This window comes from Suricata suricatta, chromosome 3, assembly GCF_006229205.1.
Source record: "Suricata suricatta isolate VVHF042 chromosome 3, meerkat_22Aug2017_6uvM2_HiC, whole genome shotgun sequence".
In the NCBI taxonomy this organism is placed as follows: domain Eukaryota; kingdom Metazoa; phylum Chordata; class Mammalia; order Carnivora; family Herpestidae; genus Suricata; species Suricata suricatta.
The window spans coordinates 170,183,732-170,201,782 of record NC_043702.1 but is presented as its reverse complement, the minus strand read 5'-3'; the positions used below and the strand labels follow the sequence as shown (position 1 = coordinate 170,201,782).

The 18,051-nt window shown below is 49.1% G+C and overlaps 1 protein-coding gene across 1 annotated transcript; it reads left to right on the top strand.

Annotated features, from left to right (window-relative positions):
• Positions 1 to 15,817: 15,817 nt before the first annotated feature.
• PCP4L1 (Purkinje cell protein 4 like 1) lies at positions 15,818 to 17,514 on the top strand (the record flags this gene model as incomplete). Its single annotated transcript, XM_029933417.1, has 2 exons — positions 15,818 to 15,887; positions 16,446 to 17,514. Coding segments are annotated over 2 exons (213 nt in total), but the record flags the coding sequence as incomplete, so codon positions are not given.
• Positions 17,515 to 18,051: the final 537 nt, after the last annotated feature.

Below are 18,051 nucleotides of genomic sequence, written 5' to 3'. Positions count from 1 at the left end.
TCCTGTCTCCCTTCCCTTTCTGCGCCTCTAGAGCAAGCAGGGAGCTTACAGAGCCTGGGGTTTATGTCGCTCCCAAGACAAGGAAGGGGTAGGGGTCTCTTGGGCATCATATTTCGGATGTTTAGGCGTCAGGCCCTTCTGAGGTTTCCTGTCCTGGACGGTGGGACAGGATTCTGAGCGCCTGCGCCTGTGCATCTGGACTCTGTGATTCTGGCAGCACTAGAATGTGTAGATGATGTGTTTTCATTTGCAAAGCACCCAAGCCAGATCATGCAAATCCAGGTATGGTGAGGTCCTCCTTTGTTCCTTCCGTTGCTGCTTGGAGCAAACTGTGATCCCTCTTTCAAGAGCCCGGTGGGAAGAGGAGTCCAGGGAAACACAGGTAGTAGTAGTTCACCTTCTCCAAGGTTGGCTCTAACTTGCTGCTTGGAGCAGAGGGGCTGACGCTGTCTTGCCAATTCTGGTGACACCGGTTGCTGTGGTAACACCATTAAAGATGAAAAAGACAAAGGAAGGAGGAAACCAGCCCTTGAAGGAGGCAGGGGGAGTCAGGCCTAGAGTGACAAGGCACCTCTTCCCCAGTGGCGCCGCCGGCTTGCTTGTTCTTGGGCGTTTTACCCAAAGTCCAAACAAGCCATCCTTCTGAGGCAGTGAGCAGTTTTGCACAATCATCGTTAGGATTAAAAAATAAAATGTATGTCTGTGTCTCTGAGGTTTTTTGTTTTTAAGTGTATTTATTTATTTTTGAGAGAGTGTGTGTGCGCATACACATATAAGAAGGGCAGGGGCAGAGAGAGAGGGAGAGAGAGAATCCCAACCAGGCTCTGCACTGTCAGTGCAAAAGCAGGGCTCAAACCCACGAACTGGGAGGTGATGTGCTGAGCCAAAATCAAGAATCTGGTGCTTAACTGACTGAGCCGCCCAGGGGCCCCTAGAATTGTTTGAAATGAAACGGGAACATTTCTGGAAGTGTTAAATAGGACACACCTCCTGTGTGCCAGGGGGGCTGCAGAAGCCTCCAGGGCTCCAGATGTAGATGCCTGGTGTACGGAGTGCAGTTTTCGTCCGAGCAGACTGACGTTGGGCCCCTTTACCGGAGTTTAGAGCCCTTGTCAGCATTTCCGGGGACAGACATTGGGAAGATGGAGACTTGGATCTCCGGCATTGGTTTGGAGTAAGAAGAGATCGTTAATGAAGGTCCTATGGGAGCAGAAGCCTCCAGGGTCCCTACAGCAATTCCAGGCATTGTCCGCGCCTTCACTTCTACCTTGTGAAGAGACACCGGGTAGCAACCTTCGTCTTTGATCCCAGGACTTTAACCATGTGGTTCCCCAGTAACTTGACCTATTCTTATATTTAACCCAGGATTACATTACTTCAAAATAGTAACTGTTTATTTTCATACATGCTAGGCATGACACATACATTTTCTCTAGTTCTTTTCACCCTTCAGAGTAGATATTCTCTCTTTTCTATAGGTCTGAGCCCAGCAAGGCTAAGTGGTTTACCCAATGTCACCTAGCTAAGAATGACAGAACTGAGACTTTATTTATTTATTTATTTATTTATTTACTTTTGTGAGAGAAAGAGAGCGAGCGAGTGAGCAACAGAGAGAGAGAGACGGAGACACACAGACTCTGAAACCGGCTCCAGGATCTGAGCTGTCAGCACAGAACCTGACGCAGGGCTTGAACCCAGGAACCGTGAGATCATGATCTGAGCTAAGTCGGATGCTTAACTGATGAAACCACACAGGCACCCCAGGACTGGGATTTGAAGACACTCAAAGCAGACCCAAGATATGAATGCAGATCTGTCTAGCGCCACCTAACATGTCTTAACTCTCCTTCCGGGAATTCAAGGCTTGAGAAGATTTTAATTCACACAAACGAATATCTATCGATTACCTATTCTGTGCAAGGCCTCGGCTGCCGTCGCTGTGAGACACAAATGGTAAATATGGACTTTGCCTTCCAGGAAGTGGAATCGGGTACGTGGTGAGGGTGGGGGAGGGACCCGTATGCACAGGAGCTGTCACACGGGGACGATGACATACACTTCTAGAGATGTTCTCCTTCGGCCTCTTTCAGGCACATGTCCTTATTTGAGGACAAGCAGTGATCTGGCCTCTGAACTAGCCGTGGACTGAAGCCCTCGGCCACGCGAAAACAAATTTGATTTCCGAAATCTCGAGGAGGCAGCAAATAGAGCAGAGTGGGGGCTCTTGGGTTCATTCCACAGATCCTGAGTGTGTCCCCCGTGAAGGCCTTGTGCTGGCCCGTGGGGTGCAGTAGTGGGGTAGACACCGCCCCCACCCTGTAGAAACGTAACACCCAAGTGGAGTAGACGGACATTCAAGAGTTAACCACAGTTATTTAGTTACACGAGTAATAGCTACCACGAGGTCATCCTGGGTGCCATTAAAACATAACGAGGGGCACCTGGGGGGAGCGCATCCAACTCTTTTTTAAATTTCTTTTTTAAGGTTTATTTATTTTTTGAGAGAGAGAGAGAGAGAGAGACAGACAGAGTACAAGCTGGGGAGGGCAGAGAGAGAGAGGGAGACACAGAATCCAAAGCAGACTTCAGGCTCTGAGCACACGGGGCTCAAACTCACACACTGTGAAACCGTGACCTGAGCTGAAGTTGCACACCTAACCAACTGAGCCACCCAGGCGTCCCTAAGCATGCAGCTCTTGATTTCAGCTCAGTTCGTGGGTTTGAGCCCTGCGTCAGGCTCCACACTCACAGTGCAGAGCCTGCGTGGGACTCTCTCTTTCTCACTTTCAAAATAAATAAACAACAACAACAAATGTAATGAGGGCACTAGCCAAGTAAGGAGAGCCTCCTGGAAGAAGGATCCCTTGAGGGGAGCTCTGAAGGATAAGCAGGAATTAACTAGATGAAAAGGAAGCAAAGATAAGAGAATGGTGGGCCAGGACCCTGAGGTGGGAAGGACAGATATGTTCCAGAGATGAGGTCACTAAAGCAATCAGGGGCTGCATCATGCAGGGCCCTTTCGACCACAGCAGGGATTACATTCTTTATCCCAAGAGCATCGGTAACCCCTTGGGCTGCCGTAGTGGCCCACCTAGAGAGCCGCTGCATTAGGGCGCTCAATGTGGAGGGGAGTGAAGGGAGGGAGAGATCTTTAGGAAATAAAGTAGCAGGAGTTCTATGGAACCGGATGCGCAGTGTGAAGGAAAGGACACCTGAGGTTTCTGGCTTGCGCAGCTGGATGCGATCCAGAACACTTGCAGAGGACAAGGCTGGGTAGGTGGGATCACGAGGTGGGTTTGAGGCGCGTAGAGTTTGAGGTTTCTGGAGACCGTCCGGTGGAGGTGTTTTGAAACACAGAGGAGAGCGCGGGCACAGAGATGTGCATCTGAGTCCGCAGGGGCTTCCCGCGCTGTTCAGCATGGCAGCCGCGAGCCGCGTGTCACTCTTCAACTTATTATTTAACAAGTAACTTAAAAAAATTTTTTAATGTTTTTTAATTTATTTTTTAGAGACAGAGAGAGACAGCATGAGCAGGGGAGGGTCAGAGAGAGAGGGAGACACAGAATCTGAAGCAGGCTCCAGGCTCTGAGCTAGCGGTCAGCACAGAGCCCGACGCAGGGCTCAAACCCATGAACCATGAGATCATGACCTGAGCTGAAGTCAGACGCTTAACTGACTGGGCCACCCAGGGGCCCCAACGACTAACTCTTAGCTTAGGAATTAAAATTAAATAAAATTATCAATTTTATTCCTCGGTTGCCTGGCCACATTACATAAGTATTCAACAGCCATACAGATGCCACGTATCAGCACAGGTATAAAACGTTTCTATCGGTCACAGAAAGATCTGTTGTTGTATTCCAAACTTTTTCTGTAATGGGCCAGATACTAAATGCATTTGGCTGTGGACCATATGGTCTCTGTTGCTACTACTCAACTCTGCTGATGCAGTGCCGAGTAGCCATAGATAACATGTAAATGATGGGCATAGCTGTGAAACTTTATTTACAAAAACAGGCTGCAGATCCGATTCGTCAGGGAGACAGTAGTCTGCCAGCCTCCATCCTACTGGATGGTGGTAGTATAAATGGTGACTGAAGTCAAAGATACAGATACAATCCTCTAGGAAGAGAGAACAGAGTCTGGCTTGAGAGTCTTCAATACTTAAACACTGGGCAGAAGTGCCCAGAAAGAAAAATCAGGAAAAATCATGATGTCCCAGGAGCCAGGGAAAGAATATGGATCAAGAAAGGTGAAACGATCGAGTGTTGAATGCTTCAAGAGGTCAAGCCCAATGGCGCTGCCACCTTTGCGTTGACTTGGTACCATAGAGTCATTGCTTATCTAAAGAGTCATTTCAGTGGAGTAGGAGGGTGAGCCGTGAGGTTGAAATGAGTTGGAGAGTGGGAGGTGAGGAGATGGAGGCAGTAAGTATTCAGAGCGCCCAGCTGTGAAGGGAGGGGAGACGCCAGAGGCCCTAGCCCCCGCCCCTGTCCATCTCCCTGCCCTACCTTTCTAAGTGCTCCTTCTCAGTCATTGCTAGCTTGTTGACCTCCCCTTCCATACTGAAAAGACTAACGTATAATCTCTGGCAGTAAAATGTACTCGTATCACTATGCGTAGGTCTGTGAATCTTGACAGACACATGTGGTCATGAAACCACCACCACAGTCAAGATACGGGTCAGTTTCATCATCCCCAGAACCCTCCTTTCCCTTTGTCGCCACCCCTCCCGTGACCTAAGTCACCACTGAGATTATCTTTCTGCTGTCCCTATAGTTGTGCCCTTACAAGAAATGTCATATAATTGGGATCATACTATATATGTAGATTTTTGGAACTGGCTTCTTTCACTTAGCCTAGCGCTTTTTTTTTTTTTTTAAATAAACTCTACGCCCGACATTGGACTTGAACACAAGACCGTGAGATCAGTAGTCACGTGCTCTGTGGACTGAGCCAGCGAGGCGCCCCTCACATAACGCATTTGAGGTTCATCCATCATCCATATTGGTGTGTCAGTGGTTTGTTCCTTCTTCTAACGCTGCGTGGTATCGCAGTGCGCGGATGGACCACACTTGCTTATCCCTTCCTCAGGTGAGGGATATGGGGTGGTCTCCAGTTTTGGGTGATGACAAGTAAAGCTGTTGCACACACTCACTTCCAGGTTTATGCGCAGAGGTTTTCGTTTCCCTGGGCAAAATACGTAGGAGTGGGGTTGTTGGGGTCAGCCTGACGGTGCCTGAGAAACCGCCAAAGTGGCAGCACCGTTTTGCATTCCCGGCAACACCGTACGAGCGCTCCAGACACTCTGGATCTTTGCTAGCGCACTGTGTTGTCGTTAAAGAAACCAAAGCAAAACAACCCACTAGAGTAGAGGTGTGTCATGGCGTCTCCATGGGGTTTGTACTTGAATTTCCCAAGTGGCTGATGATGTCACATTTCTTTTCCTGCGCTCATTTGCCACCCCTGTATCTTCTTTGGCCAGGTGTCCAAATATCTTGCCCATTTTTACAAATTGCACTCATGTTACCGAGATTTGAACATTGTTTATGTATCTGTTATGTATCTGTTTATGTATCCTTTGTCAGAGGTGTGATTCGCCGATACCTTCCTCGGGTCTGTGGCTTGCTTCTCCGGTCTCTTAGGAGTCTCTCTCAAAGAGCAGTTCTTTCTTTTTTTAAAAAAAAAGTTTTATTTATTTTTCAGCGAGAGAGAAAACACAAGCAGGCAAGGGGCAGAGAAAGAGGGAGATAAAATCTGAAACAGGCTCCAGGGTCTGAGCTGTCAGCATAGAACCCGACGCGGGACTTGACCGCACGAACCATGAGATCATGACCTGAGCCGAAGTTGGACACTTAACCACTGAGCCCCCCCAGGCACCCCTCAGAGAACAGTTCTTACTTTTGACAAAGTCCAATTTATAATATTTTTTCTCTTATAGATTTTACCTTTGGAATAGCTAAGAAATTTTTGCCTACCCCAAGGTGGCAAAGATTTTTTTCTATATATTTTCTAGAAGTTTTATAGTTTTAGGCTTTGTTGCACTTGGACTTAATTTTTGTGTGAAGTGCAAGGTACCGATTAAGCTTGTTTGCAATATTCATGTTTGTTGAAAGGATCCCTTTAACCTTTGAGTGTCGGGGTTCCTGAAGGCATGGTCCAAGACCGGCTGCTTTTCCCTCTAATGATAGTTGTAGAAAGGATTCAGGCTGAGGAAGCCTGTGTTAGCCCTTTTGGAAAGAGAGGGAGAGGTTTCGTATAGAAGAGAGTGAGGGGAGTTGACTGTAAAGACTCCCGAGAAGGAGAAGGGGCAGGGGCGGCAGCTGGATGGAAGAGCAGAGATTCATGGGAATGCTGATGGATGTTGGGGGGGGTCATACCCAGAAGGGGAGGCTGTTCCTTCTGCAGAGCCCTCCCTGCAGTCTCAGAGCCGGAAGGAAGAAGACCCCTAGGCTAACAGGCCTCGCCTCTCCTTTTCCTCCTTCCCCGAGGGAAGCGAGCATCCCAGGCTTTGAACTGCAGAGGAAACCAGAAGGTACCCATGGGGACTTGGCGGCTACGGCCCACATGAGGGAATGGAACTTCGGAGCACGCCAGGCCCAGGGGTGACGAGAAAAGGAAAATACAGGAAGGTAGGCAAGGAGAGAAGGCAGGACCCTCTGGGGAAAGGCCTCACAGTTGCTAATTGGAGTTTGGTGTGTGTTGAGAAGTGGGAAACGTTTAGTCCTGGGTGGGCAGCGAGGCTGGACTGAACCAAGCTCCAAGCGCGCTAGAAACAGAATCACGGACTGAACGGAAGTGAGGGAGGCCTTTGAAATGGAAACCAGTGGACGGTCCGCACATGGGATTCTCCGAGTCTGAAGCGGCAGCTTCGCTGTGAGTCAGGAACATACATGAGGTGACAGCCGTGTCCTCAGGAGGTGAGCCCAGTGTGCGTCAGGCGGCCAGCGGAGCACACGCCGGGGGAAGAGCCAGAGTCCGGGTAGGTCAGCTCAACTGGCAGAGCAGGTGTCTGAGTCTGTCCACAGGCTCCGGGTCAGGTGGTATAATAATAGGTACGATTTCCCATAATGGGGGGGGGGTGCCTGGGTGGCTCAGTGGTGAAGTGTCTGATTCTCGATTTCACCTCAGGTCATAATCTCACATTTCGTGAGTTCGAGCCCCAAATTGGCCAGTGCAGAGCCTACTTGGGATTTTCTCTCTCTCTCTCTCTCTCTCTCTCTCTCTGCTTCTCCCCCTCTCAAAATAAATAAACTTAAAAAAAAAAGAGAGAGAGAGAGATTTTCCCATCATGGGAGGACAGGACATTGTTCCCTCTGTGCCCTGTAGAGTGTACATGAAGAAAGTGCTAGAGACTGTGAATTTGAGATGGCCCCTTGCGTATGGCTGCCTGTGACAATGGTTAGGATTTTCCTTCCTACCTTCCTTCCCTGGCTAGAGATGGAGAGATAGCAGAGCATGCTGTTCAAAAGCAGGAGCCCTGGGGGCACCTGGGTTAAGCATCTGACTTCAGCTCAGCTCATGATCTTACAGTTTGTGGGTTCGAGCCCCTTGTCAGGCTCTGTGCTGATGGCTCAGAGCCTGGCGCCTGTCTTCAGATTCTGTATCTCCCTCTCTCTCTGACCCTCCCCTGCTCTCACTGTCCCTCTCTGTCTCTCAAAAATAAAGTTTAAAAAACATTTAAAAAAAAGCAGGAACTCTGACATCAGACTGTCTTGATTCAAATTCTGGCTTTGCTACTTCTTAGCTGTGTGACTGTTGGCAAGTGACTCTCTTGACCTCAGTTTCCTCATCTGTAAAATGAGTGACACTGGCCATCGTGTAGGGCTGTTATAAGATCCAGTGTGTCAGTATGCATTAAGCGTGTAGAAAAGTGACCAGCACAGAGTAGTTGTGACATGCGTGATGATTAATGAGGCAGGGGGAGGTGACGTGCTGTGGCCCTTGATTTCTTCTTGTTCTCCTGCTGGGTCCTGTAAAGAAGAGGGATGGCGGGGCGCCTGGGTGGCTCAGTCGGTTCAGCGTCCACCTTCAGCTCAGCTCATGATCTCACAGTTCGTGGGTTCGAGCCCCGTGTCGGGCTCTGTTCTGACAGCTCAGAGCTTGGAGGCTGCTTCAGATTCTGTATCTCCCTCTCTCTCTGCCCCTCCCCTGCTCATGCTGTCTCTCTCTGTCTCTCAAAAATAAATAAAAAACATTTAAAAAAAATTTAAAAAACAAAGGAGGGATGGCTTACCCATTTCACCGTTGCTATTACCGGTCAGAAGGGCTCAGGATGGAAAGAAGTAGAAGAGCGCCTGGGAGTGTGTGATCCATCCCCTGGGACGTGCAGCGGGGGGACACTGAGAAACGCTCACCAGTCCCGGCTCGTGCACGTCAGCCCGATCCTCTGCAGGTGTTGAGTTCCTGCCAGCGACACTCTTGTAGAGCATGTGGTTTCAGGTTCGCCTGGAGTGGACCCCATGCCTCCTGGTTTGTCTGAAATGCAATTAGTCTGCTTGCTTGCAGGTGACGTACCAAAGGACCTTGATTCGTCTAAAATCGCTGCGTTTCTAGAAAACAAACAGGAGAGTTGGGGCCGAGACAAGGGGCCAGTAAAGGGCTGAGAACTGTTGAGCGTGTGGGAGCTGACCTGTGACCTAACCGCCCCCACCCCCAACCTCAGCAAGTCACCAAAAACTAAATCTAGAAATCCAGTGTTGGGAGCGGCTATTTTGAGAACTGGCTGGAAAGGACCGAGGGAGGAGGGGCAGGAGGGAGAAGACTGCACACCGCTTCTCAGAGGGAGGTTTCAAGGGGCATTGGGAGCAATAGGGGCTTTCTCCTCCTCACAGCAAGCACCCTTTTCTGGTCTCCCCAGCGACCCCTCATCTATTGAAGCCAAATGGAGCTGGGAACCCCCGGAGGACCGGCCAGCAGCTGAGCCGTGGCTCCCTTCCAGGGCCCGTAACCTCAGGAGAGACTCAGGAAGGAGGCAGCTGGCTGGGCAGTGGGGAAGCCGGCGCCGGTGTGGGTCTGTCCTGACACATAGTCCGGCTCAGAGGAAGCTCAAGATTAGCCGACATGAGAAGCAACGGAGAGGGAGAGTTAGCCATCTGAAGGGAGCACTTAGAAGTGGGTCCTGATTTTCCTCCAAAGGGGAGGGGCCAGGGTGAGAGAAAAGAATTGGTGGATTTAGGGAACAGGCTCAGAGTCAGACAGAGGGCAAACAGTTAAAGCAAGGAGCAGAGTCAGGGATTTGCTGGCAACAGAGAATGTAGGATTTGAAGTAGGAGATCATGGGATATAGAATTTGCCTCTTGACCCATGGCCTTGCCTGGTCTATCGACTGTTACCCTGATACCCATCCCTACTGAGCTTTGGCAGTGTAGATGGACCGCTCGTGATGACGGTGTGCCACAGTGGAATGTGTCACGCAGGTGACCACTGGGCCATTATATGGATCGTGTGCAAAAGAATAAAGAAATAAAAAATAAATTTGACCACAGGAAGATCATGGGGAAAGAAAGCAAAAACTGGCTGGCCCCCCAAGAGTCTCAGGAACAACCCTTCTTTTCATGGACCCTTTCTTGTGGTCAAAGCAGGACTGGCAAAGGAGTGCCTGGCTTGCTCAGTCATAGTGCACACGGCTCTTCACCTCAGGGTCGTGAGTTGAGTTCGAGCCCCATGTTGGACATGGAACTTACTTAAAAAAACAAAACAGGGACCCTTGGGTGGCTCAGTTGGTTAAGCGTCTGACTCCTGATTCGGCTCAGGTCATGATCTCCCAGTTTGTGGGTTCAAATTCTGTGTCTACCTCCATGTTGACAGCACTGAACCTGCTAGGGATTCTCTCTCCCTCTCTCTCTGCCCCTCCCCTGCTTATGTGCTCTCTCTCTCAATAAATAAATAAATAAATAAATTTAAAAGGGGAGCTAGCAAAAATTCCAGAATTTCAGGAACACTTTTGTGAATGTTCTTCCAGATTTTTATGATGATGATGATAATGATTAAGAACATGTTAAAATGTTTATTCATTTTTTAAGAGAGAGAGAGAGAGAGAGAGAGAGAGAGCATGAGGGAGGGAGAGGTAGAGAGAGAAGGAGACACAGAATCTGAAGCAAGGTCCAGGCTCTGAACTGCCAGAACAGAACTGACGCGGGGCTTGAATTCACAACCAGTGAGATCATGACCTGAGCCGACATCAGATGCTTAACCAACTGAAATACCTGTGCACCCCATTATTATTATTATTTTAAATATTTATTTATTTATTTTGAAAGAGAGAGAGAGCACAAATGGAGGAGTGGCAGAGGGAGGGAGGAAGACACAGAGAGAGAGAGAGAGAGAGAGAGAGAGAGAGAGAGGGAGGGAGAGAGAGGGAGGGAGGGAGAGGGAGAGAATCTTAAGCAGGTTCCACGCCCAGTGCAGAATCTAATGCGGGGCTTGATTCCACGACTCTGGAATCATGACCTGAGGCAAAATCAAGAGTCAGACACTTAGCTGACTGAGCCACCCAAATGCCCAAATTATTAATTTTCAGTTTTTAAAGATTTTATTTTATTAAAAATATTTTTAACATCTGTTTCTTTTTGAGAGACGAGAGAGACAGAGCATGAACAGGGGAGGGGCAGAGAGAAAGGGAGACACAGAATCCAAATCAGGCTCCAGGTGCTGAGCTGTCAGACAAGGCTCGAACCCATGAACCGTGAGACCGTGACCTGAGCTGAAGTCAGATGCTTAACTGACTGAGCCACCCAGGCAGCCCAATAATTTATTTTTATTTTATTTTATTTTATTTTTTTAATTTTTTAAATGTTTTATGTATTTTTGAGACAGAGAGAGACAGAGCATGAGTAGGCAGCGGCAGAGACAGAGGGAGACACAGAATCGGAAACAGGATCCAGGCTCTGAGCTGTTAGCACAGAGCCCGACGTGGGGCTCGAACCCACAAACGTGAGATCATGACCTGAGCCGAAGTCGGAGGCTTAACCGACTGAGCCACCCAGGTGCCCCAAGAATTTATTTTTAACTAATCTCTACACTCAACATGGGCCTCGAACTCCTGACCGTGAGATCAAGAGTTGTGTGCTCTTTTGACTGAACCAGCCAGGTGCCCCCCTTCCAGATTTTTAAATTGAAATAGATAGATAGATAGATAGATAGATAGATAGATAGATAGATAGATAAGTACTCTATATCTTTTACAAAAATTGGACCATATCAGTTTACAACGCACTTTTTAAAAATGTCTTAATAATTTTTGTTTTACTGTAAATTATTATTTTCTTATTTTCCCCTAACTTTTTATTAGAAAAACTTATCAGAGCTGAAAGAACAGTTCAGTGTGCACCTATGTGCCTTTCACCTAGCTTCGGTAATTGCTGGCATGTTGGCATATTCGGGCCAGCACGTGACAGTATTCCATCCTGTGGAAATAGCAGAGCCTGGTGGTTGAACATGGAGTCTGCCGCTCTGGGTAGGGGGGCCCGAAGCCAGTTCCACTGTTTTCTAGCAGTGTGGCTTGATCTTGGACAAGACCTTTAGCATCTCTAAGCCTGTTTCCTCAACTATGAAATCGGAACGACACCTCAGAAATTTCAGGGGATCCAATGAGATAATGTTTAGCACGTAAGAAATTCTCAGTAAATATTGTTTGGGTACTTGTTTTCATCTCTTCATTCTGCCTGAAAGTTTGTGACAGTATCTTAATGGATTTCACTTTAAGTCACTGTAAGTCCATTAACCATAAGTGGGTCCTCCGTGCTGCCTGATGACCCCACCACCTCTCACCCTCCACTCCTAACTTTCTTACGTGATCATGTCACTCATTCTCCTTTCTCCTCAAACTTTAACACTTCTGGCCCTTCTTCGCTCCTAGCTGACAACTGTGCCTCTTGTTTAACCGAGAAAATAGAAGCAATAAGAACTTTCATCCAGTCCCGTGACCTGTACCGTCTTGCTTGCACCCACGCCCATACTCTTTGCCTTCATTCCTGTATCATGGATGGACCATCTAGATCCCTGCGGCCAACCCTCTACCTGTGTACCAGATCCCTTTATTTTTGCCCGTTCGAGCCTCCGTTCCAGTGACGATCCCTCTCTCTTCTGCATCATCAAATATTGCTTCTCCACTAACTCATCCCCATCCTTCCGAAACACTCTCCCGTGACTCCACATTCTTCCCCCACTTCTGTCAAATTTCTCCGCTGCTCTTACAGCAGGGCTCTTTGAAAGAGCTATCTTTACACACGCATCCATCAAAAAGTCCCATTTATCCTACCATGAAAATTGTCTCCAGTCTGAATGCTTCCCGTCACTTCCAGCCCTGCTGCCCTATTCCAAACCCCGGTGGTCTGGCTTCTCCCACGCACTGGCTTATGGTCCTCATAATCCTCTCTCCTGGTTGTCTCTTGCCTCTCTAGACTCTGTTCTCCAAGCAGCAAAGTGATTCTTTAAAAACCTATCAGACCATGCTTCCCTCGCCTGCGAACTTTGTAAAGCTTTTCCATCAACTGAAAAAAAAAAATCTAACGCCTTTGCTCTGGTCCAGAGATACTCATATTCTGGCTCCCGACCGAACCTCCTCCTTCGACGCTCCCCTCCCTCCAGCCGAGCTAGTTTCTTGCTCTTCCGTGAACACAGCAGGCACAAAACTTGCCTCAGGCACTTTCCACCTCGTGTTTCATCCACCAGCAAGGCTCCTCTCCCACATGTTCACGTGGCTTGTTTTTATGTCATTCAAACTTAAGCTCAAATGTCACTCATCAGAGAGACTTCCCAGATATGCTGTTTCATTTTCCTTCTCGGAACCTGTCACTAACTGGCATACATGTTTAATGAGTTCAGGAACTTTATTTTGCTCACTGCTGCATCCCCAGTGTCTAGGATAATCCTTGACATGTATTAGGCACTGATATATTTGTGGAATAAATGAACCTCGTGTTTCTTCTATACTCCATTAGTGCATAGAATCAAACATAAGTGGTTGATAAATATTTATCAAAATAGGCTATAAGTGGCATCTACAACCATAAACTGGGTTCTGTCTATCAGCTTCTTAAAGCAGAGACCTTATATTTGGCAGCCACTCAGCAGAGGTTTGCGTTGCTCACGTGAGGGATAAATAATACCGGATTCTCCATTGAGCCAGTCTAAGGACACGACAAAACCTTCGTGAAAGCACTCAGTTCTTCCATTTTGGCAAAGATCAAGTACTCAATTTTGAAATGAGTAAACAGACTCCAAGGGTACCCAAGAGCCCACAGGCATGGCTCTGTCTCAGGATGAAGAGATAGAAATATCCAGATGAAGCAGCTCTAGGGACATAATTCTGAGGAAGGGGGAATACTAGTATTTTGAATTTAACTGTCCATCTGGGCAGAAAGGCTAGAGAAAAGCACACAGATCATTGACTCATCTTATTTCAAATTCATGGCCTTGGCCTTGGGAGGGGCCCCAGGGCTTCCCTAGGGCTGTTCCCCTAGCTCGTTCACTTCCTGCTTTCCTGGGCATGTCATCCCTCCTTTCCGCCTTCTTCCCTCAGGACCACTTCTCTCCTCCTCTTGGATCATGACCATGTTATCTATTTTACTTCAAAAGCAGAAGCAACTCAGGACAGCTGGATGGTTCAGTTGGTTAAGAGTCCAATTCTTGATTTGGCTCAGGTCATGATTTCACAGTTCATGAGATTGAGCCCTGTGTCAGGTGAGCCATTGGCTGCTTGGGATTCTGTCTCTCTCTCTCTCTGTCTCTCTCTCTCTCTCATAAATAAGTAAACTTAAAAAAGAAAACCCAGAAGCAATGAGAAGACACCTCGCAGAGGATCCCACCTGCTGCTTCTGGTCCCTGTGCTCTGCCCTCCCTCCGGTTCCTCCAGGTGACCTATTTTTACCTCTGGCTCAGGGCCACCCTCTGCTTATACACTGGATCTCAGCCCCCTTCTTCTTCTCCGGCAGTGACCCTCTTCCGGTCTGTAACGTGTCCTTCTACTGAATTATTTTCATAAAAACACAAACGTTCTGTCATCGTGAGCCGTAGCCCCCTCGAGCCACACCCCCATTCCCTTTTTTTTGGAAGGCCTTGTGTATTTGCTGCTTCAGTGTCTCCTCCATCTCTTTCATGAACCCACTAGAACCAGACCTCTGCTCCCTCCCCACGCGGTGACACTCTTGTCAACATCACCAGGTCAGTCCCCAGTCTTCATCCTGCTTGGCCTAGGTGCAGATTGGACACCGTTAATCACTCTCTCTGGCTGGAAATAGTTTCTCCACAGGCCTTCTTTTTTTGTTAATTTCTTTTAATGTTTTATTTAGTTTTGATACAGAGAGGGACAGAGCATGAGAGGGGGAGGGGCAGAGAGCGAGGGAGACACAGCATCAGAAGCAGGGTTCAGGCTCTGAGCCTGACGTGGGGCTCGAACCCATGAACGTGAGATCATGACCTGAGCCGAAGTTGTAGGTTTAACCGGCTGAGCCACCCAGGCGCCCCCTCTTCACAGGCCTTCTAAATTACTATACTCTCTTGGCTTTTCTCCTACCTGGCTTCTTCTAATTTCCCTTCCTGGTGTTTCCTTATTTCTACAACCTCAGATCATTGGAACACCCCAGGATTTGACTGTTTTCTCTTCTTTCCCTGACGGTGCTCTCACACAGTCTGATGGCTTTAAATGTCAGCCCTATATGGACAAGTGTCTGTCTGGTCTGGACCAGGTCCTGCTCGTTGACCCCTCTTGGTTATCCAGCAGCTCATAAAAGAATCTCCACTTCAGTAATTAGTAGACCTCTGGGACTTGTCCAGACACAAGCTCCTGACTCTTTTCCTGAAATCTCCTCCTGCTGTCTTGTCCACTGTGGGAAGTGACAACTCCATTTTTCTCACTTCCTCAGGCCAGACCCTCTGGAGTCGTCTTTGACCCCTTTCTGAGAACGCCACTTAACCAATCAGCTGATCCCTTGGGTATAACGTGAACATATACCCAGGACGGAATGCCTCACCACCTCCTCTGCCACCAGCTGACCAAGCTACTGCTATCTCTTGTCTCGTTTTCTGCAGGAACCTCCCTCCGGTTTTCCTGCTTCCTCCCTCGAGCTCCTTTGTGCTGCCTTCTCTACCTCACCTGTAAAAGTGAAAATCCTTAAGAAGGCTCCCAAGACTTGGGCACCTGGGTGGATCCTTGTGTTAAGCATCTGACTCTTGATTTCAGCTCAGGCCGTGATCTCACAGTTTGTGGGGTTGAACCCCGCATGAGGGTTCTGTGCCTTAAACCATTAATAGAAAAAAGGTGGCAAGTCCCTGAATGAAAGACCCACCCAGTTTATCTCTGATCTTGTCACCACCCGCTTCCTTTTGTTCCTTCCTCCGAACTCTCCAGCTACATTGATCTCTTGCTCAGATAGACTCCTCTCACTTCTGGCCCACAGCCAGTGGAAGCTCCCTTGTCTCAGCTCTTGGCTCTGTCGCCACTTTCAGAGAGGAATTTCCTGACCGCTCTGTGCACAACTCCGTTTCTCCATTCCCACCCCAGCCCTCACTACCTCTTTGCCTGTTTTCTCTACAGCACTTAGGAGCACTTAGCATACTCGTGTGTTAGTCTGTCTGTGTACTGGAGCGTAAACCCCGTGAGCGCAGAGCTTTCGTCTGTCCTGTCCTCTACAGTTTCCCTGGCACCAGTAAATATTTGTTGGATGAGTTTTGATGACTTTTCTTCCTCTTTCTGACCCTAAGACCCACTTCTTCAAAAGCCTAGGGAATGGGCTTGGTAACAGGAGGACCTGAAAGTGCTGTAAAGAGTCTAAGGGACGGCACATCGGTGCTTCTATGAATATCTAACGTTCTGATTGCTCTTTTCCAGCTTAATACCAAAGCATCCCCAGCAACCAACCAGGCACCTGGCCCAGAGGAAAAGGGTGAGTGGGGTTGGGCTAGGCAGTCGGTAGAGTGGGTAAACACACGGACGTGAAGACAGGCGGGGCTCACCCGGAAGCTCCCAGAGTCAGATGTAATTGGAACAGGAATGTGGATCTGTGAAACAAAGCACTAGGTTAGAATTCCTTCTACTTTTTCTTTGGAAGTAAATCTACCAGCGTTTACCCTTTGATTTTAGACACTGGGTCTGGAGCTCTGGGAAACGGGCTCTGTGATAGGAAGAAACTCACCAGGCAATCCAGCCACTGTCTCCATCAGAAATTGAGGGCAAGCGGGGGGAAGTGAGTATGGTCTGGATATGAATTGCGGGACTTAGGAATAAGCGGTGACAAAAGACGTTTGCCATCTTGGTGTAGGCGTAGCAAAGCTCTAAGTGACTAGAGATAGCTCCCAGCCCAGGTACCCTGACTCAGGTTATCGGGGATCCTCAGTCCTCGCAGAGCCCAGTGGAAGTGGACCCTGACCGCTGCATTTGGGGCCTGGAGCCAGGGGCAGGGGCCCTGTGGGTTTCCTCATTAACGAATCTCTCCGCTCTGCAGGGAAAGCTGGCGGAGCCAAGAAGGCTGAGGAGGAGGAGGAGATTGATATTGATCTGACAGCACCGGAAACCGAGAAGGCTGCCCTTGCTATTCAGGGCAAGTTCCGCAGATTCCAGAAAAGGAAAAAGGATCCTAGCTCCTGAATAACCAGCCTTGCCCTCCACCCTCTCCCATCTCCCCCCTCCTCCACAGTTCCAACTCCTATGTATCTTTGTCTCTTTGCCCCTCTAGCCTCTTGTTGAGGCAAGTTCCACCCTTATATATTATTTTCTCTGATCGCCCCCTCAAGCCATTGCAGCAGTGGAGGCACAAGGAACATGGGGAAGATGAATTCAGTTGGCAGCCACTTGCCTAGGGTGGACCAGTTTCTCCTTAGGATCAGCCTCCTTCGCCAGCACCCCTGCCTGGCCTATGAGGTTGAGGAGCAAGAGGCTTTGAGTCTGCGAGAGGGGCCCCTGCCAGTGTGGGAGGGAGGGGGAAGCCTTTGGAGCAGGCCGCCGAGGATGGGCGCCAGCACTGTTCTGCCAGCCGCAACATTCACACTTCAGGTAACACATTTTGGCCCTCACGTCCTTCCGCAGCACCGCATCCACCTTCCCTCCTAGGAGCCAAGTGACCATGGGGATGGAGCCCCCCTCGCTCTGGGCGGACCCGAATCCAGCACCTTCCACGTTAGTGCGTGCTGAGTGGAGGAGTTCCCAGGAGGGGTCCTCGTCATCCAGTCTAGGACTGTGAGGGGAAGAGGCAGAACAGGTGCAGAGAGGCAAGGGCAGGGAGAGGCGGCTAGAGTAGATGTGGAGAGGAGAGAAAGGTGAGGGAGCAGGGCTTTCTGGGGACCCAGCCTCTGCTGGCAGACATGTACCAGATGAGGGATGTCCGGGATTTTGCTAACCTGCCTACCTCTAACCTCCCAAATCTGGCCATCCCTAAAGGCCACCAAACCAAGTGACCCGTGGATTCCCCACCTCCCCACTGTGGAGTCAGAGCAGAAGTGAAATAGCCCCTATGTGATTTTAGCATGTTTAATAATGATTAAAAAAAAAACCTCAAGTCAAGTGGGGTCGTTCAACCTCTACTGTCTTTTCTTGGAGGGAATCTGAGCGTAATCCTGAGCTGGCCTCGGGGAGCGGAGGGAGAAAGTTCTGACAATTACGTGGTAGCAAAGGAAGTCAGCGCTGCCGGAGCCTTCCTCCACCTGACCTTGCCCTCACCTTGATTCGCCTCCCACACTGTCTCTTTCTCTGCTGCTGTCACCGCCCCCGTGCACACCTGCAGGGGTGCTTGCCTCCCTCCCTGTGGCCTTTCGCCTGAGAGCACACTTGGGATCTGTCCCCTGGAAAACAAACCCAGCCTTCCTGGCTGCCTATCCCCAGGTGACCCACGCTTGCTGTCCCTCCCACTGTCTCTCTAACCCACGGGCAGGGGAAGATGACTCCAGGGCAGGAGAGAGCGCTGCTGTCAGGCCGACGGTTTTAAGCCATGAATTAGATAAAGTGATGGCGTTCAAGTGCGCTTGCACCGCTGAGAAATCATCTCTGCACGTTGAAACCGGAAGCCGTGGGCTTGAAGATCAAGCTAGGGAAGCTCGATCTCACACACTCTGTCC